The following is a 27,254-nucleotide window of genomic DNA, read 5'->3' as shown; positions in this document are numbered from 1 at the left end:
TTGTTAGCTGTCATTTGAAGGCTTCAACTTCCTTTGCTATTCCCACAACATGCAAAGAATGACAAAAGTTCCTCTTTCCCTATACCTTTGAACAGCATGGTGATATTTTTAGAAATTAGATTCCAAGCAACTGCTTTCAGACAAATTCAGGTACCACTGATAGTACCACTTATAGCTCCCACATCCACCCTGGGCACAGTGCTGGAACTTGAACGGACATGCAAGTGCAGTAGGTGTCAGGGCAAAAGATTTCCTCTACCTGTGCATGTCTTCAGAAAGCCAGATGCTGGCCACAGGCGCCATCAGCTCCTCTAAGAACACCTTCTGACGCTCGTAGTTTTTGAACTGGTTGCTGATGAGAACCAGGGCTTCCATGAGAGCACACTTCTCCATTTGTGTCAAGAGCAGCTCATTGGAGAGAAGCTGCTTCACGTGACTATAAAGCATGTCAAAATTGGGCTGCAGAGTATAAAGAAAAAAAGCCAGAGATGATGGAGGGCTTTCAGGGGTCAGTCACTATAAGAAGAAAGAAACCACAGCAAGTCCCAGGAGGGCCAGGCCCATAAGGAAGTCCTTTAGTAACTCTGTGAAAAAAAAAAATTTTTTTTTTTAAGATTTATTTATTTGGGGCTGGTGCTGTGGCGCAGCAGGTTGAAGCCCTGGCCTACGGTGCTGGCATTCCATACGGGGCGCCTGTTCGAGTCCTGGCTACTCCACTTCCAATCTAGCTCTCTGCTACTGCACCTGGGAAAGCAGTGAAGGATGGCCCAAGTCCTTGAGTCTCTGCACCATGTGGGAGACCTGGAAGAAGCTCCTGGCTTTGGATCAGCTCAGCTCCATTGCAACCATTTGGGGAGTGAACCTACAGATGAAAGACCTCTCTGTGTCTCTACCTCTCTCTGTAACTCTTTTGGATGAACAAAATAAATCTTAAAAAAAAAAAAAATCATTTATTTGAAAATCAGAGTTACATTGAGAGAAAGGGAAAGACTGAGGTCTTCCATCTGCTGCTTCACTCCCCAGATAGCCTCGCCTCAACAGCTGGGGCTGGGCCAGGTAGAAAGCAGGAACCTGGAACTCCATCAGTGTCTCCTACATGGGTGTCAGGGGCCCAGGTACTTCAGCCAACTTCTGCTGCTTTTCCATGTACATTAGTAGGGAGCTGGGTTGGAAGTGGAGCAGTCAGGACTTGAACCGGCACTCACATGAGATGCTAGAGTTGCAGGCGGTGGCTTAACCCAATGTGCCATGACACTGTCCCTTGTTATAATGTTCTTTCACATTGCTTCTCGGCCTTTTGGCTATAATCAAGTGTAATGTTCTTTCGTATGAAAAAATATGGCAATTCAGACAGGAGGAGTTTTTGCCTTGAGTATTTGGATAACCGTATTTTCCAATATTGCAACAATCAAAATTATTTTTTTCTATGTCAACTTTACAATATCTTTGCAGGCAAAGACCAGTTTGTTAAAGACACAAGGAGACAACTGCTGTGTATTCACCGAAATATCTGGTCAGTTCATAATCTGGAATCAGGCTAAATTTCTTAAAGCAATATCCCCAGAAGTTGGATTTGTAACTGGATTCTCTCAAGATTAGGCACACCATCTGGCAGTAGTAAGAACACTGCATAGTACATTAACAAGGTGTACATTTAGGGCAAATCATTCATTCTGAAGGGAGAAAATATTTGCCTTTTTAACTACAATAGAGAGAGGAAAAACCCAGCAAGTATGCAAAGCTACAGTCCCCTCCCCCTTTTTTTTTTAAATTTTTTTTATTTTTTGACAGGCAGAGTGGACAGTAAGAGAGACAGAGAGAAAGGTCTTCCTTTGCCGTTGGTTCACCCTCCAGTGGCTGCTGCGCTGATCCAATGGCAGGAACCAGGTACTTATCCTGGTCTCCCATGGGGTGCAGGGCCCAAGTACTTGGGCCATCCTCCACTGCACTCCCTGGCCACAGCAGAGAGCTGGCCTGGAAGAGGGGCAACCGGGACAGAATCCGGCGCCCCGACCGGGACTAGAACCCGGTGTGCCGGCGCCGCTAGGCAGAGGATTAGCCTAGTGAGCCGCGGCGCTGGCCCCCCCTTTTTCCTTTATGTGAGGTATTACAAAGGCTAGGTCGACAGAAATGTAACCAAACTCAACAGGCTCAAAGGCTACACAGTCAGGTCTGGTAGCTTACCAGCACAAGCTCGGGGTAGTCACGACACATCTTGATGATGGAGGAGCAGGCGTGCCTCCTCACGTTCCTCACGGCCCGGGTTCTGGGGGCCTGAAGAGAGACACGCGAAAGACTCAGGGTCCCTTATAACACCACCTACAGAGGCTGCACAGCATGAGCATGGAGGCACGTTCACACCCACGGGGGTCTAACGTCACATGTTCTATCTCCCTGCAGGCCACGGCATCAGGTGAGCATCTACTGCTTGTACCAACTCCTTCAACTACACAACAATCTAGACACTAGGGATCCACATTTTTGCACTCAAAGTTAGAATCTGTTGATTTAATAAATGGTCTTACCTTACTTTCTTCAACAGTTTCAAAAGTGACAGATGAAAATAGCTAAGGAGAAGCAAAAAGAAAAAAGTCACTTTCTTTTTTTTTTTTTTTTAATTAAAGATTTACTTATTGGAAAGGCAAAGTGACAGAGACAGGGAAAGAGATAGGGATCTTGCATCTGCTGGATCACTCCCCAAATGGCCACATCAGCCATGGCTCCTATTTTGGCAAAGTCAAAGCTAGGAGTCAGCAATTCCATCTGGGTCTCTGATGTGGAGGACAAGAACTTAAGCCATGTTCCACTGCCTTCCCAGGCACACCAGCACAGAGCTGGACTGGAAGCAGAGTAGCCTGGTCTCACACCAAGCACTCTGATACAGGATATGGGTATCCCAAGTGGCAGCCAAACTGGCTGCATGCACCACAAGGGCCACCTCACTCATGCTTTAAATAGTAGTTAAGGGGCGGGCACTTGGCACAGCAGCTAAGTCATCCACACCCCACACTGGAGCACCTGTTTGAGTCCCAGTCCTCTGCTTACTATTCAGCTTCCTGCTAACGTGCACCTTGAGAGGCAGCGGATGAGGGCTCAAGTATCTGAGTCCTTGCCAACCATACAGGAGACCTGGATTGAATTCTGGGCTCCTGGCATTGGCATGATTCAATCTTGACTGTTCCAGGCATTTGGGGAGTGAACCAGATGAAATAATACAATGAAAATAACTATAAATTAAAAGAAAAGTCATTAGCACTTAATTTTCAACACAATTCCAGAGTATATTCTCAGTAACATATGGTAAGAAAAGAGCTTTCAACTGCCTTCACCAAGCTTCGGATATCCATTTTCTCAGATACCACTGTGAGAAGCTTGAAATTCACAATTTTACAATCAAACCATTTTACAAAGTAAGAGGTCAGAGAATCCCAGAACTAGCCAGGCTATTACCCAAACACTGAGCTACGCTGACAACTTTCTTCTCTGTTGTTTTAATCAAAAGTTGAGTGATCCTGATTCCATTTTATAACTTCCTATTCACTTCTTTTCTTTTTTTTTTTAAGATTTATTTTTATTTATTTGAAAGGCAAAGTTAGAGAGAGGTCTTCCATTGGGTGAATCACTCCCAAGATGGCCGCAATGGCCGGAGTTCAGTGGACCCGAAGCCAGAAGCCAGGAGCCAGGAGCCTCCTATGGATTTCATATGTGGGTGCAGGGGCCCAAGGACTTGGGCCACCTTCCACTGCTTTCCCAGGCCACAGCAGAGAGCTGGAGCAGAAAAGGAGCAGCTGGGACCAGAACTAGCGCCCATATGGGATGCTGGTACTTCAGGCTGGGGCTTTGACCCACTGCGCTACAGCGCCAGCCCCTTTCCATTCACTCTTTAATCCAAACCAACATTGACCGCTATGACGGAATTATGCTATAATCAGGAAACCCAGGGTGGTCATTTGCCCTAGGGTTTAAGATGTAGTTAGGGCCAGTGCCGCGGCTCAATAGGCTAACCCTCTGCCTAGCAGCGCTGGCACACTGGGTTCTAGTCCTGGTCGGGGTGCCGGATTCTGTCCCTGTTGCCCCTCTTCCAGGCCAGCTCTCTGCTGTGGCCCGGGAGTGCAGTGGAGGATGGCCCAAGTGCTTGGGCCCTGCACCCGCATGGGAGACCAGGAGAAGCACCTGGTTCCTGCCTTCGGATCAGCGCGGTGTGCCGGCTGCGGCGGCCATTGGAGGGTGAACCAACGGCAAAAGGAAGACCTTTCTCTCTCTCTCTCTCACTGTCCACTCTGCCTGTAAAAAAACAACAACAACAAAAAGATGTAGTTAGGATGTCTGAGTCCCATATCAGAGTGTCTGGGTGTGAGTCCTGACTCCCCTCTCAATTCCAGCTTCTTACTAAGGAGCACCCTCAGAGGCAGCAAGTGATAGCTCGAATGGTTGGGTCTCTGTCATCCATGTGGGAAACTCAGATTGAATTCCTAGATCCTAGATTGAAGCTGACCAAGGCCCGAGTGTTGCGGGCATTTGGAAAGTGAACAAGCAGGTGGGAGATCTTGGTCTTTCTCTTTTCTCTGTTTTCCAATAAATAAAACAACAGAATTTTTAAAATTAAAAAATTTGTCTAAAAAAGCATCTCCATCTCTTAGAGAATTGCTATTATGTTGCTGTGGATTTCTTCTGAGAGGAGAAGCGCAGTGGGGGCAAGAGGCACGACACAGACACTGGGAGTCGGGTGAAAGTGGGCTAGAGGCGAGCAGCTCGCACTCTTTTATTTCAGTTGGTGCAGCAGCTTATATAGCCGAGGCAGCCAATCTGGTCAAGGGGCAGTTTATGCTGTAACCAATCACTGTCTGCCAGGCAGGCTCCATTGACACGTGGGTCCCGAAGCCATTTCCTGAGTAACTGACATTCGCTTGCCAGCACCTTCTTGGCACAGCCTTCTCATTCTACCACAGTGTTGTAATAAAGACGTCCACTTCTCTGAAGATTACCAGCCTTGGGACACACGTTTGTTTGTCTGACTACTGTACATTTTTCCTTCTTTGAGGGCTTCCCATTCTTTGCTCTCCACCAGTGGTGGTGAGACTCAGGGCTCCCTGCTTGACCCACAGATCTCCGAACTCCATGGATACATTCTTCTTCCTAGGGCTTCACTTCTAGTCTTGGGGACTTCTATGATGATGATGCCTTTATTTATCTCATGTACTGGAGTCTGACGTTCCAACTCAAACAATCCATTTGTTTTAAGGTGTCTCCACCTAGATGTTCTACAAATACTTCAAACACAGCATTATAAAATCTACTCTTTTCTCTTTACTTTTGCTCTCTTTCCTGGCCACAGTATTCCCTCAGGTATTAGCTCTACCAGCCACCTGGTCATTAAGCTGGACACCTGGAAGCTGTCCACACTATCCTTTCCTGTCACACATCTCCTTCCGGAGGCAGGCTATGGCACAGTGATTAAGAAGACATGTGGTACCCCTGCATGCCATTTCAGAGAGCCTGGCTTTAAGTCTGGACTCCAATCCTAATTCTAGCTTCCTGGCAATACACACCCTTACGAGGCAGGAGGTGACAGCTCAAGCAGTTGGGTCCCTGCCATCCACATGGAGACCTAGATTGAGTTCCTGGTGTCTAATTTCAGCCTGGCCCAGTCCTGGCCATTGCAAGCATTTGGGGGAGTGACCAATGGATAGGATCTTGCTTGCTATGTCTGTACTTGTCTATCTCTCAAATAAATTAATTAAAAAGATAAAATAAAACCCTCTCCCTGACTGACAGAATAATCTGATACCCTCCTCTTAGTGTGCAAGTCTACTAATTGCAATGCCACACAGGTGAGACACTTTTTCCCATAGTGTAAGGCCCTAGCATGGTGCCTATCCACAGGCAGTATTGAGCAAATACTGCCTCATATACTTTCAAAACATTTACAAGAAATAAAATAAAATAAAATAAAATAAAATTTACAAAGGAGATGGACTTTACCTTAGAAAAGACCTGGGGCAGGAACTCTGGTCTGTAGGTGACAAACGGGAAGAGTGCTGAGACATTAGTGAGGACACAGGACAGAATGAGGGGATCCTTGGTGTCAAAGTTCAGGACCATTTGCAACAGCTCTACCCCATCGTTAACAGGAATTTCCTATAAAACAAAAAGGAGGTTGATGCAGCCGCCACTACTCAGAAATAATCTCTTTTGCTAAATTTCCTTTAGAACTTATAAATACATAATATGGTTGCATATATGATTTCATAACACCACTTTGTAACCCTGAACTCCTAAACGGCACCTGATGCTACCATAATTTCTCACAAATGATATGACAAAGCACCATAGCTGGGATGCAGCATTTCCCACTACAAGCAGTTGAGACTGTTTCCAGACAATGCTGCGAGACACAGCTACCAAAAAACTCTTCTGTTTACATTTTTTTTTTTTTTTTTTTTTGACAGGCAGAGTGGACAGTGAGAGAGAGAGACAGAGAGAAAGGTCTTCCTTTTGCCGTTGGTTCACCCTCCAATGGCCGCCGCGGCCGGCGCACCGCGCTGATCCGATGGCAGGAGCCAGGAGCCAGGTGCTTTTCCTGGTCTCCCATAGGGTGCAGGGCCCAAGCACCTGGGCCATCCTCCACTGCACTCCCTGGCCACAGCAGAGGGCTGGCCTGGAAGAGGGGCAACCGGGACAGAATCCGGCGCCCCGACCGGGACTAGAACCCGGTGTGCCGGCGCCGCTAGGCGGAGGATTAGCCTAGTGAGCCGCGGCGCCGGCCTATTTTTTTTTTTTTTTTTTTTTTGACAGGCAGAGTGGACAGTGGGAGAGAGAGACAGAGAGAAAGGTCTTCCTTTTGCTGTTGGTTCACCCTCCAATGACCGCCGCAACTAGCACGCTGCGGCCGGCGCACCACGCTGATTCGATGGCAGGAGCCTGGTGCTTCTCCTGGTCTCCCATGCGGGTGCAGGGCCCAAGCACTTGGGCCATCCTCCACTGCCCTCCCAGGCCACAGCAGAGAGCTGGACAGGAAGAGGAACAATCAGGACTAAAACCCAGAGCCCATATGGGATGCCAGCGCCGCAGGTGGAGGATTAACCTAGTGAGCCACGGCGCCAGCCCCTGTTTTCTAAGCTTAAAAATTTATTTTGCTGAGGGCTGGCACTGTGGTACAGCAGGTTAAGCTACCACTTATGACACTTGCATTTCATATTGGAGTGTCAGTTCAAATCTAGCTACTCGGCTTCAGATCCAGCTCCCTACTAGTGTGTCTTGGAAGGTAGCAGAAGATCACCAAGTAATTAGGCCCCTGTAATCGATGCAGGAGACCTGGGTAGAGTTCTGCGCTCTTGGTTTTGGCCTGGACCAGCCCTGGCTATTTTGGTCATTCGAAGAGTGAACTAGCAGCTGGAAGATCTCTCTCCTTCTCTGGTACTCTGTCAAATAAAATAAATCTTTTAAAAAACAAAAGAAAACAAACAAACAAAAAAACTACATAGTTGGGCCTGGTGCTGTGGCTTAGAAGGTTAAGCCTCTGCTCATAGGGTCGACATTCCATACAGGTGCAGGTTCGAGTCTCACTGCTTCACTTCCAATCCATATCCCTGCTAATGCACCTGGGAAAGCAGTGGAAAGTGGCCCAAGTACTTGGGCCCCTGCACCCATATGGGAGATCTAGATGAAGGGCCTGGCTTCAGATTGGCCCAGCTCTGGCCATTTGGCCATTTGGGGAGTGAACCAGAAGATGGAATCTCTCTGTCTTTGTCCCCCTCCTCCATAACTCTGCCTTTCAAACAAATAAACTTTTTTTTTCTTTTGACAGGCAGAGTTAGACAGTGAGAGAGAGAGAGAGACAGAGAGAAAAGTCTTCCTTTTCCGTTGATTCACCCCCCAAGTAGTTAAAACCACTAATATCTTTGGTCATTACTTTTTTTGTCATTCCCCTGCTTCCCTCCCCCAAGATGAGATCTTTCCCCAAACAGTTGATATTCTTTTTTTTTTTTTTTAACAGGCAGAGTGGACAGTGAGAGAGAGATACAGAGAGAAAGGTCTTCCTTTGCCGTTGGTTCACCCTCCAATGGCCGCCGCGGCCGGCGCGCTGCGGCCGGCGCACCGCGCTGATCCGATGGCAGGAGCCAGGAGCCAGGTGCTTTTCCTGGTCTCCCATGGGGTGCAGGGCCCAAGCACCTGGGCCATCCTCCACTGCACTCCCTGGCCACAGCAGAGGGCTGGCCTGGAAGAGGGGCAACCGGGACAGAATCCGGCGCCCCGACCGGGACTAGAACCCAGTGTGCCGGCGCCGCTAGGCGGAGGATTAGCCTAGTGAGCCGCGGCGCCGGCCACAGTTGATATTCTTTAATGCCACTTATTAAGTAATCCAATCTTTCTTCATTTCTTTGGAACATGTACATACTTCAAAAAGTTCATGGAAAATGGAATTTTAAAAGGTAAGTTTATTTTGGTATATAATTTTTAAATATATCTTGGTGTTAAAATTTTTCTTCTTACTTATTTAAAAGGCAGAGAGAAAGAGAGAGATCACATCTGTTGGCCCATTCTCCAAATGCCTACAATAGCCATGGCTGGGCCAGGCTGATGCTGGGAGCCTGGAACTCATTCCAGGTCTATCATGTGGGTATCAGAACCCAACTAAGGAAACCATCACCTACTACCTCCCAAGTGTGCATTAGCAAGAAACTGGAATAGAGAGTGGCACCTCAACTCTAACCTGGGCACTGCAATACGGGATGCAGGTGCCTGACTGACAACCAATGACCCAAATAACTACCCTTAGTGCAAAAATTTTTTGAGACTCATGCATAATTTTTTCATAGTATGCCTTTCGCATGAATAGTTGAATCCCTTATGTTCTAGGTTGTTTCTAGGCTATTTTACCAGTACTATACTGCTTTAAAATACCATAGGCTTTACAGTTTACTATCTGGGGAGCCAAATCAACCCTCATCTTCTTTAAAATGTGATAGTTTTTCCCTCTGAAATTATCCCCTACATTAATCCACTGTGAAAGCAAAGCCCTACCCAATAAAATTCTCCGATCCTACTAGAAATACAAGCTCAGCTAATGCTACTATAGATGACCATTTTTTAACCTTTTTAGCCAAAGGGAACATAAACATGATAAAAATTTAGTTGGTGGAGCTGGTGCTATGGCACAGTGGGTAAAGCTGCTGCCTACAGTGTCAGCATACCACGTGGGCACCAGTTCGAGTCCTAGCTGCTCCACTTCTAACCAAGTTCTCTGCTGTGGCCTAGAAAAGCAGTGGAAGATGGCTTGGGTCCTTGGGTTCCTCCCAAGAGGCTCCAGGCTCCTGGTTTTGGATTGGTTCAGCTCCGGCCACTGTAGCCATTTAGGGAGTGACCCAGTGGATAGAAAGCCCCTCTCTCTCTGCCTCTCTGTGACTCTTTCAAATAAATAGGTAAATCTTAAAAATATATATATGTAGAATTGTTATGATTTACATTAGGATAGGGAATTGAGGGCAGAAAATGAATAGTCTACAACCACTAAACTGGGTAGCCCTCTGCAAAGTTAGAAACCGGTAGTTGTGGGGGGAATGTAGTAGGCTGAGAACTGGCCCTTACTCCCTGGGACAACAACGTGTTTTGCAGCTCCATCAACCAGCAAGTGGGTAACTTCATCATGTGCACATGCATATTCACCAAACACTCACCTTTTTAACTTAGAGATGCTTTATGGTGACCGATTTCTTGGTGAAGAAAAAAAGAAATGGGTCTGTGTGTCAAGGGATTTAATCATTAACAAGGCCAAACACTAGCACCCAGACCTGGCCTGCGAAAAGAACGTGGTTCTGTTTGTTTCTCTCTGCAACACTTGATGACTTCTGCCACATTTCTAACATAATCTGTCGCCTTACATTTTCCCCTAGCCCACACATCTTTTTAAACTTTTGTGGGGGCTAGTTTTTTAACCAATAAGTATTTGGTATTTTGACTACGTTTCATTCAAATGCAAAGATTTATTGTAAAACTGAGTGTGCAACCCACACAGTACCTTCCTTTCCTGAAATACTGTCTTTTGTACATCTTAAAGATTTAAGTACACAGCAATCCCTGACCATTTCATTCTCTTGCTTTCAAGCAAGATCATATCCACATTTGGATCTATTCAAGGTATCTAATTTAAAGAAAAGAGCAGATCCATTTCTCTCATGGTAAGGGGGTTCTTGGTTTGCCACTTTTCTATTAGATAAGTACCATCTAAATCTGTAGAAGCGCTAAGTGCTGAATCCAAGCAGGGTTACTCACATAGATTTGGGGGAAAATACAGAATGCTACCATTTCAGATTGAAGTGAAAAAATATAAAAGCAGATAAAGTTAATTATCCTGAGATCTCATTTGTTAGCATGCCACTCCACAGAAAAAGCACCAGAGCTCATTTATCTTCAGGAGCCTTAGAGATCCTTTTCACAACTACCCTAGACCACACCAAGATGCAACCAGCCCAAGGCGAGCTACAATGAAATCATTTTAATCTAACTAGCAGCTTATAGAGGTGTGTGCTGCCATCCAATCAATTACAGCTACATGTCAGGTAATGTCCTAAGAGAAGGGTGATAGGTGACATGAAGCATAGAAAAGGAAGACCTATTTAGTATTATTCAGCAGAAACTCATCAGCTGACATGAATATTCTGGTTCACCTGACATTAAAACAGAAGAGGATGTGACAGCGAGCATATCATTAAGATTATCCAGCTCACAGTCCCCATCACGGTCCTCCCTGCAACAGTGATCCCAGCTGTGGCTCCTGTGTACTGTGGACTCACTCTGTCATGCCATTAAAGAGGACGCCCATATTGGAGGGCTGGAGTTAAAGAGACCTGGGTTCTGGTCCTAGCACAGCTGTTTACTAGTAGCCTATTTAACCTCTACATCAGTGTTCTCTTCTGTTAGATGCACATCCATGGATTTCCTATGCCCCTAGCAGTTAAAAAATCCAAATCATTATGCAGTCAGCACAGGAGATGGTTACTTACTTCTTTATCTAGTGTTCGAAACATCTGATTGATGACACTTTCCAAAAAAAAGGTCATGGCTTCCCACTGCACAAACGAAGGTGAGAAGATGGAGCAGAGGCCTCCTTCCGGCGTTCCAGCTGTAGGAGAACAGGCTTTTAAAACACACACACACACACACACACACACACACACACACACACACTTATCAGCGCTGTAGGATCACAGGAGACACAGACAGACTGTAGGGCCTCAGAGACATGGTCATCTAACCTCTCTCACTTGGGCAAAAAGACCATGCATGCTGAAGACAGAGTAGGGTAGTTCCCACCCTGCCTCCACCTCCAACAATGACCTTTCACAGTTCAGCTCTATGAGCCTTGCATGTGAAACTAATCTGAACATTGAATGAGAATATGCATGAAAGCACCAAACAGTGGCAGGCCCATTAGAGGTATCTGATAAATGAAATTAGTATCTCCCTTTTATAAACTGTCCATGAAAATCTAAAAAATTAAACTATTTGAGAACACAAAAACTCTTCTAACAAGGACATAATGTAAGACACAGAACACTTCTTCACATTCAATAGCCTCATGACAATTAGTGTACATGGAAACAGACCATCAGTATGGAGCTTTACTAATGCAAAGACTAAACACTGGTTAATTCTCCCTTTCCCACTTTATTAATCTGATCACACACAAGGGAGAGAAGATACAGAATTTGGAGAAGCTAACTGGCCAATGCGTTTGGGTAGAGGGAAATTTGATTTTATACAAAGAGGGCTTTGAGATGGCTAGGTGATATGGGAAGTCCCTGTACAGTTCCTGTTACACCTCACAGGAGAGTCTTTTTGAATTCAGCAATAGTGTCATGGAAGAACTTGGCTGAAAAGATTTTAAAAGTTAGATCAGGACAATTTTTTAATACTGCCTGAAGTGATGAAGCAAAACAATAAATTACTGATTTTGTTAGAAAAGAAAAATGAGCAAAGCTTACAGGGACCATAGATTTTCCCTAATTTATGCCAATTTCATAATAGGTTACTATCTGCTTTCTCTGTGTCAACAAATGAAAATCCTCATTGCCTAGGATGGAATTAGGCAGTGAGTAAAGATATTTTTGAACAGTGTCAGTACACTGCTCTGAGGTGTGGCTCAAGTTTATACCCTATGTGTAATTTTGATGTAATACTTCACTAATACTCAATAATAAAAAAAAACTTACAGTTTATGGATCCAGCATCAACAGAAGTTGACAGCTGATACCTTAGCCACTCCCCAGCCATCTGGAAGCTGGTCTTGGGATCCAAACGACACGCCAACCTCATCACTTCTCCTTGCTGGGCCCGGGAGGCTGTCAAGGGAATGGCACGAATCAGTAACTGACATACAACAGGAACTTGCTGCTTCTTCACTTATCCATCACAGGAGCAGGCTTTTGAAGCAACTGTCCTGCAGACTTGTGTTTTCAATCTAACTGTTCAATAATGTTTTGTAGAGCTAATGAATTCATTTTCACAAGTGAATCATCTCTAGAAGCTTTTTAACAGATAGATCCTTTGAGACGTCAACTAAAAATAGTCTCCCATTTCTGTGGAAATTCAAAGGAAATCATGTTGGTAGGAATGTAAAATGGTATAGCTGCCATCAAAAAGTCTGGAAATTCCTCAAAAATATTAAACATGGAACTGCTGTATTACCCAGCAATTCAGCTCCTAGTTACATACTCAAGATAGTCTCAGTCCACATACACTTATACATAGGAGCTGGCATTGTGGCGCCGCAGATTAAGCTGCCACCGATGACACTGGCATCCCAGTGCTGGTTCAAGTCTGGGCTTCTCTGCTTCAGATCCGGCTCCCTGCTAAAGCACCTGGGAAAGCAGCAGAAACAGCCCAAGTGCTTAGGCCCCTGCACCAACATGGGAGACCTAGATGCAATTCCAGGCTTCTCTGGCTTTGGCCTGGCCCAGCCCCAGCTGTTTTGGAAGAGAATCTCTGTCTCTCCTCCCCTCTTTATAACACTGCCTTTTAATAAATAAGTATATGTTTATAAGACTTGTACACAAATAGCATTATTCATAATAGCTAAAAGTGGGAATTATTCAAATTTTCATCAACTGATGAATAAAAAGTGCAGCTACACAATGGAATATTATTACCAGTAAATAGAAATAAAGTATCAATAAATGCTGCAACATGGATGAATCTTAAAAACATTAGGCTAAGTAAAAGAAGGCAGTAAAAAATGACCCATACTGTATGATTCCATTTATATGATATATTCTTCAAAGGCAAAATAGAAACAGAAATGAGATTACTGGTTGCCCAGGGCTGTGACAGATGAAGGGAATAGGGGATGGGCCTTAATGGGTAAAGGGGTTCTTTTTGGGGTAATGAAAATGTCTAAAATCAATTTGCACCAGTGATTGCACTATTCTGTAAAAATATTAAAATTATTGAATTGTTATAATCAGATGAATTTTTATGTTAAATGAATTTTATCTCAATAAAGGTGTTATCTAAAATTTTTAAAAATTACAGCTCTCTGCTGTGGCCCAGGAAGGCAGTGGAGGATGGGATAAGTGCTTTGGCCCTGCACCCGCATGGGAGACCAGGAGGAAGCACCTGGCTCCTGGCTTCGGATCGGCACTGCGCACCGGCCGTAGCAGCCATTTGGGAAGTGAACCAACGGAAGGAAGACCTGTCTGTCTGTCTCTCACTGTCTAACTCTGCCTGTCAAAAAAAAAAAAAAAAAAAAAAATTAAATCAGGTTACTGAAACAAAGAGGATATTAGCATATAATGCATTTTCCACACTCTTTGGGAAGAACCACATGGTAAAATGTGAGGCCAGCACTGTGGCGTAGCAGTAAAGCTGCCGTCTGCAGTACCAGCATCCCATATGGGCACTGGTTCAAGTCCTAGCTGCTCTACTTCCAATCCGGCTTCCTGATAATGTGCATGGGAAAGCAGCAGAAGATGGCCCAAGTGCTTGGGCCCTGGTACCCATGTGGCAGACCCAAAGAAGCTCCTGGCTCCTGGCTCTGGCCTAGTTCAGCCTTGGCTGTTGAAGCCATTTGGGAAATGAACCAGCAGATGGAAGATCTTTCTCTCTCTCTGCCTGTAAATCTGCCTTCCAAATAAATAAATAAATCTTAAAAAAAAAAAAATGTACAAGTATGTGAACAATTTAACATTCAAAGGCTGTGGGTGCATCTTTCTGTCTGGTATAGAGAATTCAGTATGCCTGGAATGCAGGCCAAGCACCCTTCTACAGTGGGAAACTAAACTTAAGCAGGCTGCAATCCACATTTAGGGATCTTTAGTAAGAATCCCAAGTTTTGGGGGGCCAGTGCTGTGGCATAGTGAGTAAAGCTGCTACTTATGACAATGGCATCCCATATGGGCACCAGTTCGGTACCCAGCTGCTCCATTCTGATCCACCTCCCTGCTTATGGCCTGGGAAAGCAGTGGAAGATGGCCTAAGTGTTTGCATCCCTGCACCTGGATGGGAGACCCTGAAGAAGCTGCTCCTGACTCCTGACTTCAGCTTGGCTCAGCCCTAGCCATTGCAGCCACTTGGGGAGTGAACCAGTGGATGAAGATCTCTCTTACTCTCTCTCTCTTCCTCTCCCTGTAACTGTGACTTTCAAATAAATCAATCAATCTTAAAAAAAGTGTCACATCCATGATTCATAACACTAGATGTCACGTGGCGACTGCTGGGAGAAATGCCAGCCTAGTGTCACTTACAGTTGAAGAAAGCATTGAAGTCTTCATCACTGTCAAAATCGAACCGAGAATATTCACAGCTAGGGTTGTCTGTTTTAGAAGGAAAGCCCATCTGGAACAAGACAGATAATCAGGGCAGGGGATGAAAATGGAGCCTACTAACAGAGTGCATAAGCTTCAGGAGCTCAAACACTCTGATTAACTGAAGAAGAGTTAAGGGTTTACAGGAGATATTTTATAATAAGTACTACTTCTGCTCTACCCAAGTCTACAGTTTGCTTCCAATATTCTTGAAAGTGTAGAAAAGTGATAGAAAAAAGAACACTTTTAGTTGGTACCCTTGTCCAGGTTCCTTAGATTCTGGAACTTATTTAGGGTATATGAGTATAAAGATGACCCAAAACCAAGTGGTAATTCAATACACAATAAGGAAGAAAAAAAATGGACTAATTGCTTCACTGAATGAATATGGAACAAACATGGAACATTTTATGTTTTACACAAAAAAGGATTGAAGACCATGGCAGAAAATTACAACACGTATGTTTTATGTGCTAAGTGAATTCCTTGAGTGAATAAGGGAACTCCTGAATGGGTCTCATTCTCTGACTTTACAAATCAAGAAAAAGAATCTGTCAGTAGGGCAGGCATTCGGCCTAGTGGTTAAGACATGGATTAAGATTCCCGAGTCTGGCCAGCGTCGCAGCTCACTAGGCTAATCCTCCGCCTTGCGGCGCTGGCACACCGGGTTCTAGTCCCGGTCGAGGCGCCGGATTCTGTCCCGGTTGCCCCTCTTCCAAGCCAGCTCTCTGCTGTGGCCCGGGAGTGCAGTGGAGGAAGGCCGAAGTGCTTGGGCCCTGCACCCCATGGGAGACCAGGGTAAGTACCTGGCTCCTGCCTTCGGATAGGCATGGTGCGCCGGACGCAGTGTGCCGGCCGCGGCAGCCATTGGAGGGTGAACCAATGGTAAAAGGAAGACCTTTCTCTCTCTCTCTCACTGTCCACTTTGCCTGTCAAAAAAAAAGAGATTCCCGAGTCCCACATCAGAGTACTTGGGTTCACCACTCAGCCCTGACTCCTGTCTCCAACTTCCTGCTGATGTAGACCGTGGGGAACAGCAGTGATGGCTCGCAGTGATGGCTCAAGCAGCTGAGTTCCTACCACCCATGTGGGAGACCTATATAGAGATCCTGGCCCACAGCTTCCACTCCTGGTCCAGGACTGTTGTAGACATTTGGAGAGCGAACCAGTGGATGGGAGCCCTTTGTCTCTCAAATAAATGAATAAAAAGAATATGTCTGCTGTGAGACCTCTTAACAGATCTCAGAGAACTCACAAGCAATTCTCTACTGAGGCAGTGGGCAATCTGTGATTCCACTCTTACTCCCTTCTTATCTGCCTTCTCCTCACTGGACCTTTGGAAACAAGTACTCAGTTAATGCCACCTTCTGGAAACTTCTGGATTTCATGCTCCTACATACTTCTAAAACCTAATTTCAAATAGCATTATCACATTGCAGTCACTGCTTTTCCTAGCACTTAGCCCAGTACTTGATATCTAAGTGCTCCAAAATAAGTAAAAGCAATTATAATAACCAGATTATTTTTCCTAAAGAAAATGAGAATAATGTTTAAGGAAGGGTTCTTAGTGATTAAGAAAGGGCTATTAATGATGCCAATCAAAAACAGTATCATTATGTGTATTCACCTACATTCCATATGTTTAGATTCCCATTATATACCTTGACCAAGTTAGTCATAGAAGCACGAAGATATTTTGGTATTATTGCTAACAGCAAAGGATCACGAGATAGGATCTCATGCCTGAAGAGGGCACCCCAAGTCATCTGAGTTGAAGATCGCAGAAACTAAAGCCAAAAAAAAAAAAAGAAAGAAAGAAAACTTCAATTCAGGATTTAGATTCTATATAACCAAGTAATAGTGCTTATGGGACCAGTGCTGTGGCATAGCAGGTAAAGCTGCCACCTGCAGTGCCGGCATCCCACATGGGTGCCAGTTCAAGCCCAGGCTGATCCACTTCTGATACAGCTCTCTGCTATGGCCTGGGAAAGCAGCAGAAAATGTCTCAAGTCCTTAGGCCCCTGCAATCACATGTGCAGACCCGGAGGAAGCTCCTGGCTCCTGGCTTCAGATTGGCACAGCTCCAGCCATTGCGACCAATTGGGGAGTGAACCAGTGGATGGATGACGTCTCTCTCTCTGCCTCTCCTCTCTCTCTGTAACTTTTTCTCTGACTTTCAAATAAATAAATTTTTAAAAAGATTTACTTATTATTTATTTGAAAGACAGAGTTACAGAGAGAGAGAGAGAGAGAGGTATTCCATCCGCTGGTTCACTCCCCAAATGACTGCAATGGCCAGAGCTGAGCCGATTCGAAGCCAGAAGTCAGGAGCTTCTTCTGGGTCTCCGACACAGGTGCAGGGGCCCAAGGATCTGGGCCATCCTCTACTCCTTTCCCAGGCCATAGCAGAGAGCTGGATCAGAAGAAGAGCAGCTGATACTTGAACCAGTGCCCATATGGGATGCCGGCACTGCAGGCCACAGCTTTAACTGTCTGTGCCACAGCACCAGCCCCTAAATAAATCTTAAAAAAAAAAAAAAAAAAAAGTAATAGTGCTTAGCCTAAGTAGTTATTGACTCTATTTTTCATAGAAATAAATCTCTACAGTGCTTTCAAATTGCCTGTAGTACAGTACACACACATCAGTAATGACAGCTCACCATTGACCACATGCTAATGAAACAAGCAGTCAGATGTGACCCCTGGAATGTGATCCAAACCCTACCAGTTTCTTTTCTATATAAGAAAGGATATTGGGGGTAGGGGGGGAGGTATGATGGCATGGTGGGTTAAGCTGCTGCCTGCAACACCAGCATCCCACATGAGAGCTGGCTGGAGTCCTGACAGTTCCACTTCTGATCCAGCTTCCTGCTAATGCACCTAGGAGAGCAGTGGAGGACGACTCAATGCCTGGGTTCCCGCACCCATGTTGGGAGATCCAGAAGTTCCTGGCTTCAGCCTAGCACATCCCCAGCTGTGCAGACATCTGGGGAATGAACCAGCAGATGAAAGACTTCTCTGTCTCCCTCTCTCTGCTGAAATTCTGCCTTTCAAATAAATAAAATAAATCTTTTTTTAAAGATTTATTTATTTATCTGAAAGTCAGAGTTACAAATAGAGAGAAGGAGAGGCAGAGAGAGAGAGAGAGAGAGAGAGAGAGAGAGAGAGAGAAAGAGAGATCTTCTATCCACTGGTTCACTCCCCAGTTGGTCGCAATGGCTGAAGCTGTACTGATCTGAAGCTGGGAGCCAGGAGCTTCTTCCGGGTCTCCCACATGGGTGTAGGGGCCCAGGGACTTGGGCCATCTCCTACTGCTTTCCCAGGCTATAGCAGAGAGCTGGATTGGAAGTGGAGCGGCTGGGACTCGAAACGGTGCCTACATGGGATACCGGCACTGCAGGCAGTGGCTTTACCCGCTATGCCACAGCACTGGCCCAGTAAAATAAATCTTAAAAAAAAAAAAAAAAAAAAAAAGGATATTGGAATCTCAGATATTAGAAAAAAAATCTTGAATTAGATGAAATTAATTTTATAATAAATACAACTAAACATACTTTTGTACTTAATAATCTGTACTATAAAATCAATTGGGACCCACATCTGACTATTACCAGAATATCACTTGAGGGCAAAAGCAGCTGACCTATACATGCTCAACCTGGGAACCTATAAATGCTCAACCTGGGAACAGGACCCAGTAATTCTCTTAATGTAATGACACTACAAGGGCCAGTGTTGTAGTGTAATGAGCTAAGCCACCACCTGCAAGGCCATTAGCCCATATGAGTACCAGTTCAAGTCTGGCTGCTCCACTTCCCATTCAGCTTCCTGCTAACGTGCCTGGAAAAGCAGAAGATGACCCAACTATCTGGGCCCCTTCAAGCCAATGGGAGACACAACGAATCTCCTGGTTTCAGCCTGGCCCAGCCGTGGCCACTGTAGCCATTTTGGGAGTGAATCAGTGGATCAAAGATCTCTCTCTTTTTCTCTCTCTGTGTAAATCTTGCCTGTCAAAAAAATATATAAACCTTAAAAAAAATGACACTATAGTCACTCCCTAAAGCCTGTAGCCACATTTTATACTTGAGATAACACTCCAGGCCATAGTGTTTAATTTTGGTTCACTAATTAAAACATTGAGAAGTTACATGCATAGTGTTTACCTGACTTGGGTGGGTTGTGAAAGCAAGAAAAGATTCCAGGTATTTTCCAAAGTTCGCTGGTGTTTCTACATCAGAATCTACGCCCTATAGGAGAAAGAGATCACTACGTTAATATTCACGGTGGAGGAAGGGGATTTGTGGCAGGGAGAGGAGGAGCAAGGGAGCAATAAATACAGACTTAAATCCTCAAAAATGTTTCAGTTTTGAAAGGACTTTTAAATTTCCTTAAGATTAAACAAAATCATCATTTGAAGGGCTAAAAAACAGCAAAGATACTTTATCTCCTCAACCATCATTATTAATACCCATTCTGTGGTCAAACAGTTAAAAAAAAAAAAAAAACACCCTTCATTTCAGAAATTATGGAGACATAATGTCCATACTTCTTTTCTCAAGCCTTGTCTGTTTGCACCTCTGTGATCCAACCTACCGAACAACCACTCACTAGTCTTACGCCTGAAACTATTCTCTAACCATCAAACTACCAAAAAGGGGGACATACCTTTATACCTTAATTTGTAAATGTCTATTCCAAAGTCCTGGCTTTAAAATCAGAGACTGAATATTAAATATTTCCCTAAAGACAAGATTTTCTAGGCCAGAGAGATTCAATAATCTTTTATGATTCAATAACGTATTTTCATAGTGAGAAAATGGGTTTTCACTCAAGTCTCTTTTTTTTTTTTAATTACTTATTTATTTGAAAGAGTTACAGAGAGGCAGAGGCAGAGAGAGAGAGAGAGAGAGAGAAAGAGAGAGTCTTCCATCCGCTGGTTCACTCCCCAGATGGCTGCAATGGCTGGAACTGTGCCGATCCAAAGCCAGGAAGGATCCAGGAGCTTCTCCTGGGTTTTCCACGCAGGTGCAGGGGCCCAAGGATTTGGGCCATCTTCTACTGCTTTCCTAGGCCATAGCAGAGAGCTGGATTGGAAGTGAAGCAGCTGGGACTCGAACCGGCACCCATATGAGATGCTGGCAACACAGGCAGTGGCTTTACCTGCTCTGCCGCAGCACCAGCCCTTCAAGTCTATCTTCTGTTGGCAAATAGAACTTACGCTTAGCAGATTACATTTTTCAAAATTCACAAGAACAGCAACATTGCGATAGTACTGTGGAATAGGAGGTTAAGCTGCTTGTGATGCTGACATCCCATACTGGAGAGCAGGTTTGAGTTGTGGCAACCCCTCCTCCAATCCAGCTCCCTGCTATTGTGCCTGGGAAGGAAGTGGATGATGGCCCAAGTAGCTGGGCCCCTGCCACCCGTGTGCGAGACTACAGTAGAATTCCTGGCTTCTGGTTTTTGTCTGGTCTGCCCCTAGTTGTTTTGGTCATTTGGAGAGTCAATCAGTAGAGGGAAGATCTCTGTCACTTCGCTTTTCCAAAACAAAAATGGATAGCAATGTTGAGTTTATGGAATAAGACACATGAAAGTACACTGTTGGCATTATTAAATAACTTGTTAAAAGAAATTTATATTACTTAAACTCTGCTATATTAAAGTAATTTAACCTACAGAATCATGTTTGAAATAATTGGTAGGGCAATGTCCCATCAGGCTAAGATCTATGACATCTACAACTCCTTTCTGAAATAAAACTTTTTAATTGGTATCCAAAGTAAGCACTCACATACCAGCAGTGCACACAGCTGATTGCCCAGTGCACACAACACCTGACAAAGTCGCTTCAGGAAGACATAGTGCTTTTCTACCAAGCCTCCTCCATCAGCAGTCCTGTAATATGAGAGAACAGTGTGATTATTTTTTTTAAAGATTTATTTATTTGAAAGTCAGAGTTACACAGAGAGAGGAGAGGCAGAGAGAGAGAGGTCTTCCATCCAATGGTTCACTCCCCAGATGGCCGCAATGGACAGAGCTGCGGTGATCAGAAGCCAGGAGCTTCTTTCGGGTCTCCCACGCAGGTGCAGGGGCCCAAGGACTTGGACCATCTTCTACTGCTTTCCCAGGCCACAGCAGAGAGCTGGATTGGAAGTGGAGCAGCTGGGACTAGAACCGGTGCCCATATGGATGCTGGCACTTCAGGCCAGGGCGTTAACCCACTGTGCCACAGTGCCAGTCCCAGAACAGTGTGATTATTCACACATCAAGAGAATCAATGGGGCTCTCATTGATGGAGTATTTGTGGTAGGTATCCCAACATTCAAATCATGGTCTCTTTGTAACTCTGCCTTTCAGATAAACAAAGGTTTAAAAATTAAAAAATAATAAAATGACAATTTAAACAAGTGTTACACTGGCTTCCACTATAAACAAAAGGTAATCCCATCTGACCCTCTGGTAAGAAACACATATCAGGAAATGCTTTAATATCTCCCAGAGCAATTGCAAGAACATAAGAAGAAACCATCATTTCAGCACACAGAATATGTTTTCTGCACATACATTCCTGCTGTTTCCAAAGGCCTCAGCATTTCAGGTATTGATTACTTTGATAAGAGAGCAGGGAGCAAAGCCTGAGGGCCTGAACTCAAGGCTGGGCCCATGACACACTCCCCTGCTGTAGAGCATTCTCAGACAGTCACCAAGCTCACCAGGGCTCCTTGAGGGTCCAAGAGTCACCAAAACAGAAGAGTTATCAGAGCTGAGCTGTCTGAAAGAATGGGGGGAACTGTGGAAGTGGGTGAGTGCTGAGTCAATGCCACAACTTATTTCCAGTATAAGTTCTCCAAAAAGGCTGAATAGTCTTTGTAAGATTGTGAAATTCTCTTATCTAAGAATACTGTCAAATGACTGCTAACATTTAGATAGGAACTTTGGATATATTGCAAATAAGAAATAAAAATAAAAGCAGTGCCAGCGTGGTGGCATTGTAGGTTAAGCCTCTGCCTGTGGTGATGACATCCCATGTGGGTACCAGTTCGATCCACTTCTGATCCAGCTCTCTGCTAATGGCCTGGGAAAGCAGTAGAAGATGGCCCAAGTACTTAGCCCCTGCAGCCACGTGGGAGACCCAGAAGAAGCTCCTGGCTTCTGGCTTCAGACTGGCTCAGCTCTGGCCATTGTTGCCCTTTGGAGAGTGAACCAGTGGATGGAAGACCTCTCTCTCTGTCTCTACCTCTCTGTAACTCTGCCTCTCAAAAAAATAATAAATCTTTGCACTTGGGCCATCCTCCACTGCCTTCCCGGGCCACAGCAGAGAGCTGGACCGGAAGAGGAGCAACCGGGAAAGAATCTGGCGCCCAACCGGGACTAGAACCCGGGGTGCTGGCGCCGTAGCCGGAGGATTAGCCAAGTGAGCCGCGGTGCTGGCCAATAATAAATCTTAAAAAAAAAAAAAAAAAGAGAGAGAGAGAGAGAAGGAAATTAGAAAACACACTGAAAAGTAAAGATACTCACTGTGCAGCAGAGAGTATATAATGCATGGCCACGTCTCCAAATAAGACCATCAAGGGCTTCCGGTCTTCCAACTTGCCCTAGATCCAATTTTAGGGAAACATGGTCATACAAACAATACAATACAAAAAGCCTCAAAGTACCAACATTTCTTATATATCTGTATAACCAAATAGAATGATCTATAATTTCTCCTATTATCCAGGGCTTAATAAACATCAGGAAAAAAGCCAAGTCTTTGAAACCAAATGTGGATAAGACTTAGTTTTTACAATGTGTTGGCAATAATACAACAGCAAAGTAAATTACAATCTTAGATAATATTCCTATGGAGAAAAAAGAGTCAAGTTCCGATTTGTTAGCCAAGACAAATATAAAGAAAATGTAGCCACCATTTAAGATTTTCTGATATAACATTAAATGAGCTTTAAACTTCAACATAGTCTCTCTTAAGAATGGCCTGCCAAAAATCATAGCTCAAGAACCAAGTTTCCTATAGACAAATTTCTCTATATTCTGCCAATGGGCCCCTAGAATATTAGAAAGCTCTGTTCAAAGGGATTAGGGGCAGACGGTAACTTGGCCTCAAGGAACAAAACCCCAACCCTTGACACATCTTTCTGCCACAACACGCAGTTAAACATACATACACCTGACCTCAGAGAGGCTTGGGGGTGAAAGTTTAAAGTGACAGCTTACTTTTCTACTGACTGCAATTAGGAGACACTCAGCTGCTCCCAGCTGCAATTCCTGTTCATTCAGAAGCAGGCACAGGACCTCCAGGAGCTTACAGTTCTCAGCCGTGATGTGACTCATAGACACCCAGTCAATGTAGCCTGCTAGAGTATTCAGTGCTGCTACTCCCACTCGACAGTTTGCTTGAGCCTGCAGAAGAAGAAATAACTCTGACTATGAAGTCCTCACGAACAGACCAGGAAGCTGTGGTTATAAGTGAACTTCTATTTTTTAATTCAAAAAATAAACTGATTTTTTAAATAAAATGAACTCATGTAATAGTCATTGACAGGGAAATCAAAGGTTTTCTTCTGATACACAATCACTTCTCAAAAAAATGGCATTCTCAAAATCCATCAGATAGACCATACCGGCATGCACGACCACTTTGCCTTTTTCATGAACTCCAAAATATTCTAATTTTACCTTCCTCCCACCATAGCTCAGTGATCAAAAGCAACCATGGCTGAGGTCACCTTCCACTAGGTCTACGCATTCCTGCACCTGAAAGCCTCAAGTGCTCCTTTCAACTCAAAGAAGAGCTCTTACCTTTGACTCCTGAGTAGTATCTGTCTTCTGAAAGAAAAGTATAAGGATCCAATGTTTTCAATGAGCAAAAATCTACATAATAACTTTCCACCCCCATAATCAAGGCCCTTGAATTATAGCTGTTAAATATAGATGCAACTTTGAATCTTAGAATAGAATGTAACGTTACTAAGAACACATAACTGATATTGCCCTAAAAAGGACAGGTTAAAGCATGAAATAAAAGTAATTGAATATAATTTATAACCATGTATGTATAGGCATAACCAAAGGAAAACCACTACAGAAAAATATTACAAACTAAATACATCAAAATAGCAGCTGTTCAGTAAATACGCAGAGTTGTGTTTTTCCCCCTGAGAAGCCGAAAGAGAGAGAGAGAGCTCGCGCAGAGATGCTACAGACAGACATGGCTCCCAACCACTGGTTCACTTCCTGGAAGGCTTATAATGGCTGAGACCGGGCTGAGCTGAAGTCAGGTACTTCATCCAGGTCTCCTCCATTGGCGGCAGGAACTCAGCTACTTGAGCCGTCGTTGTTGCCTCCCAATGTCTGCATTAGCAGAAAGCTGAAGTCAGGAGCTGGAGCTGGGACTTAAACCTAGGAACTCTAATACGGGATAAGGGCAACCTGTCAGCTTAACTGCTAGGCCAAAAGTCCCAGTTTTTAAGTTTTAGTGTTATTTGAGAGGTGAGAAAAAGAGAGACAGAGACAGAGAGAGATCTTTCATCTGCTGGTTCACTCTCCAAATACCAGCAACATGGCTAGGGCAGGCCAAAGCCAGGAGCTTGGCCAGGTGACTCCTGCGAGTGGCAAGGATCCAAGTACTTGAGCCATCACCTGCTGCCTCCCAGGGTGAACACAGCAGAAAGCTGGACTGGAAGTGGAGTGGGGACTCAAACCCGGGCACTCCAATATGGGATGCAGGCATCCTAGGCAGCGTCATAACTGCTGCACCAAACACACGCCCTCTCAGAGCTGATTTTTAATCTTACATTTTAAGTTCCATAAAAATGTTTATAATTTATAAGCATATAAATAACTTACTAAAGAACTTATGAAAATTAACCCATAAAGACAATTAAAGAAGAAATATACAAGCCAGAAAAACAGCCTCTAAAGTACCCAGAAACCCACACTAGCCCCTACGCCAACGAATTTTCTGTGACGCTGGGCCCAGTGCAGGAGCCACATTCATCCCACGTTTGTTTATCGTTCAATCTATTCCCCAATTAACTAAGCGAAGGAATGCAGAGAAGCAACTAGGAGTAAACAGAGAAGGTCAAGATGCCAAGGCTCCTGGTGCCCTCTGGTCCTGGTTTAACAGAGAACTGAAGCCATGGCTACGGAAGGAGACTACCATGGATGCTGTTAAGCTGCGTCCAAGCCACTACCAACCACTCCTGCTCTGCATGTGCTGCACTGGCTAGACTTCAAAGCCATCTAACTATTCACAATTTCCAAGTCATGGTATGCAGACAGCAGTTAAAGATACCACCATCCTGCAGAATCAAAATACCTTTTTTCCTGTGAAATGCTCACCTTCCGAGCAAAAGAATTCATCCCTAATAAAAACACTAAAATGAAGATATTCAAAAAGTAAATAAAAAATGGAATTAAAAGATTACTTTGGTGCACAAAATTTTTAAAACCCACGCATAGGGGGCCGGCTCTGTGGCACGCATGTTAAAGCCCTGGCCTGAAGCACCAGCATCCTATATGGCCGCCAGTTCTAGTCCTGGTTGCTCCTCTTCCAATCCAGCTCTCTGCTATGGCCTAGGAAAGCAGTAGAAGATGACCCAAATCCTTGGGCCCTGCACCCACGTGGGAGACCCAGAAGACACTCCTGGCTCCTAGCTTCGGATCAGCACAGCTCCGACCATTGTGGCCATCTGGGGAGTGAACCAGCAGATGGAAGACCTCTGTCACTACCTCTCTGTAACTCTTTCAAATAAAAAATATAATCTTTACAAAAAAAATGCATAGTTTCTTCATAATATGTATTTTCCATGAACTTTTTGAAGACTCCTTGTATGCATGAGTTTCAACAATTTTCACACCAAAATAAATTTTTTAATTCATTTTCCACAAACTTTCTGAAGTACTTTTGCATTTATTCAGAGCCACCATTACTGTCCTAATGTGATTTCTTACACTACAAAATTACGTGTTTCAGGAAAAATGGTCTGTATCTTATAACCTAATAACTCATCATAGGGATAAAACACACCTGAACTTCTGCCCATTTCCCCCAAGCAGTTTTTATTTATTATTTATTAAGATCCATTTATTTATTTGAAAGAGTTAGAGAAAGAGAGAGAGACAGATTTTTCATCGGCTAGTTCACTTCCCAGATGGCTGCAACAGCCAGGCTGAAGACAGGTGGCACGGGCCCAAACACTCAGGCCATCTTCCACTACTTTTCTCAGGCCACTAGCAGGGAGTAGGGTCGGAAGTGGAACAGCTGGGACTCAAACTGGTGCCTGTGAGATGCTTGTGTTGCAGCAGGCAGCTTTACCCACTATTACCACATGCTGAGGCCCCTAAAATGTTGACTCATCTTATAAAAGATGGGCAAGTCCTTGCTATATAACAATTGTTTTACTTCTTCTAGAAGTTAACTTTCCTAGAGACAATGAAAAGAATATCCCCTAACTCTCAGTACACACAGATTTTTAAACACAAACAGTTTTTTTGCCTTCTTTTGAACAATTTTTGGGGAGACACTTTGGGAAAGAATCCGTTAGAGTGAAAAGAATGGGATGTAGATTCCACCACAACAACTTATTGGAAGAGAACCTTAAAATGATTACTGTCTGAACTTAATGTTGCTTTGAGAGCTGAATAACACATACAGTGCAAAGGAGTATAGTGTATATTAGATTCCACTGTCAGTTTCTCCCCACCCTAACAGCCCCTAAAACCTTCTCATTTCCACTAGTAGCTAGTGCTTCTCTAAAAATAGACCCAATATAGCTGTCAGGGCCTAAGACCCTGTTTTAATTAATCCCGCTTTATGAAAGAAGTTCTAAAAGAATTCTCGATCAGGATTTTTCGGCCTTGGTATGGTTCACATTTTGGACTGGGAAAGTCTTTGTTGTGGAGGGCTGTCCTTGAAGAACCATCCCTGCCTCTATACACCAGAAGTCAGCAGCAGCACCACCTACTTCCCACCTGTAACAACCAAAACGTTTGCAGACATTGGTCAAATGTCCCTCGGTGGGTAAACATCACCCCCATCAAGAACCATTTTATTAGATCAACATTCCAACTCCCTCTTCAGAAAGACAGTGTCTGTCTTACTCTTTTCTGCAGAAGAAAAATCCTCAGGAAGAATAAAATACAAGGGCACGTGTAGTGAAGATGAATACATTTGGCAGTTGGTCCACCATAAAAGGGATCAGGACTGAACAGGATACCACACTAACACCACCATGACCTGCGAGACATCTAGGCTTTCAAATATAAAGTACTAACCTTCACTCTGATTCTAAGAATTTTCTTACTATAATGGATTTTTTTTTCGAGTAGACACAGAAATTCATTGAACTGAATTTCCTAGAAAATTAGCTCTATCTTTTCCTGTCATGCTTATAAAACAGTCTTGTCTTTTGTTGAATTAGACACTCTCGTCCTTGCTAGAAGAGCATTTTA

At 44.2% G+C, this 27,254-nt stretch overlaps 1 protein-coding gene across 2 annotated transcripts in view; it reads right to left on the bottom strand.

Annotated features, from left to right (window-relative positions):
- Positions 1 to 27,254, bottom strand: part of XPO5 (exportin 5) — a 49,701-nt gene that overhangs the window by 17,588 nt on the left and 4,859 nt on the right. Inside the window, exons 6-18 of one of the 2 annotated variants that reach the window (XM_089333905.1) lie at positions 23,601 to 23,627; positions 23,016 to 23,201; positions 22,320 to 22,396; positions 20,597 to 20,696; positions 18,965 to 19,048; positions 16,463 to 16,588; positions 14,742 to 14,832; positions 12,213 to 12,341; positions 11,004 to 11,122; positions 5,983 to 6,138; positions 2,526 to 2,567; positions 2,185 to 2,274; positions 260 to 459 (exon numbers count right to left, since the gene is read on the bottom strand). In XM_089333905.1, coding sequence (XP_089190031.1) covers positions 260 to 459; positions 2,185 to 2,274; positions 2,526 to 2,567; positions 5,983 to 6,138; positions 11,004 to 11,122; positions 12,213 to 12,341; positions 14,742 to 14,832; positions 16,463 to 16,588; positions 18,965 to 19,048; positions 20,597 to 20,696; positions 22,320 to 22,396; positions 23,016 to 23,201; positions 23,601 to 23,627 — 1,427 coding nt within the window. The remainder of the gene's footprint in view (positions 1 to 259; positions 460 to 2,184; positions 2,275 to 2,525; positions 2,568 to 5,982; positions 6,139 to 11,003; positions 11,123 to 12,212; positions 12,342 to 14,741; positions 14,833 to 16,462; positions 16,589 to 18,964; positions 19,049 to 20,596; positions 20,697 to 22,319; positions 22,397 to 23,015; positions 23,202 to 23,600; positions 23,628 to 27,254) is intronic. The other variant, XM_089333904.1, reaches the window with a different exon arrangement.

This window comes from Oryctolagus cuniculus, chromosome 5, assembly GCF_051225735.1.
Source record: "Oryctolagus cuniculus isolate XC-2025 breed Fujian yellow rabbit chromosome 5, ASM5122573v1, whole genome shotgun sequence".
NCBI lineage: Eukaryota > Metazoa > Chordata > Mammalia > Lagomorpha > Leporidae > Oryctolagus > Oryctolagus cuniculus.
The sequence above is the reverse complement of the archived record's forward strand: the minus strand, read 5'-3'. Positions and strand labels throughout refer to the sequence as shown.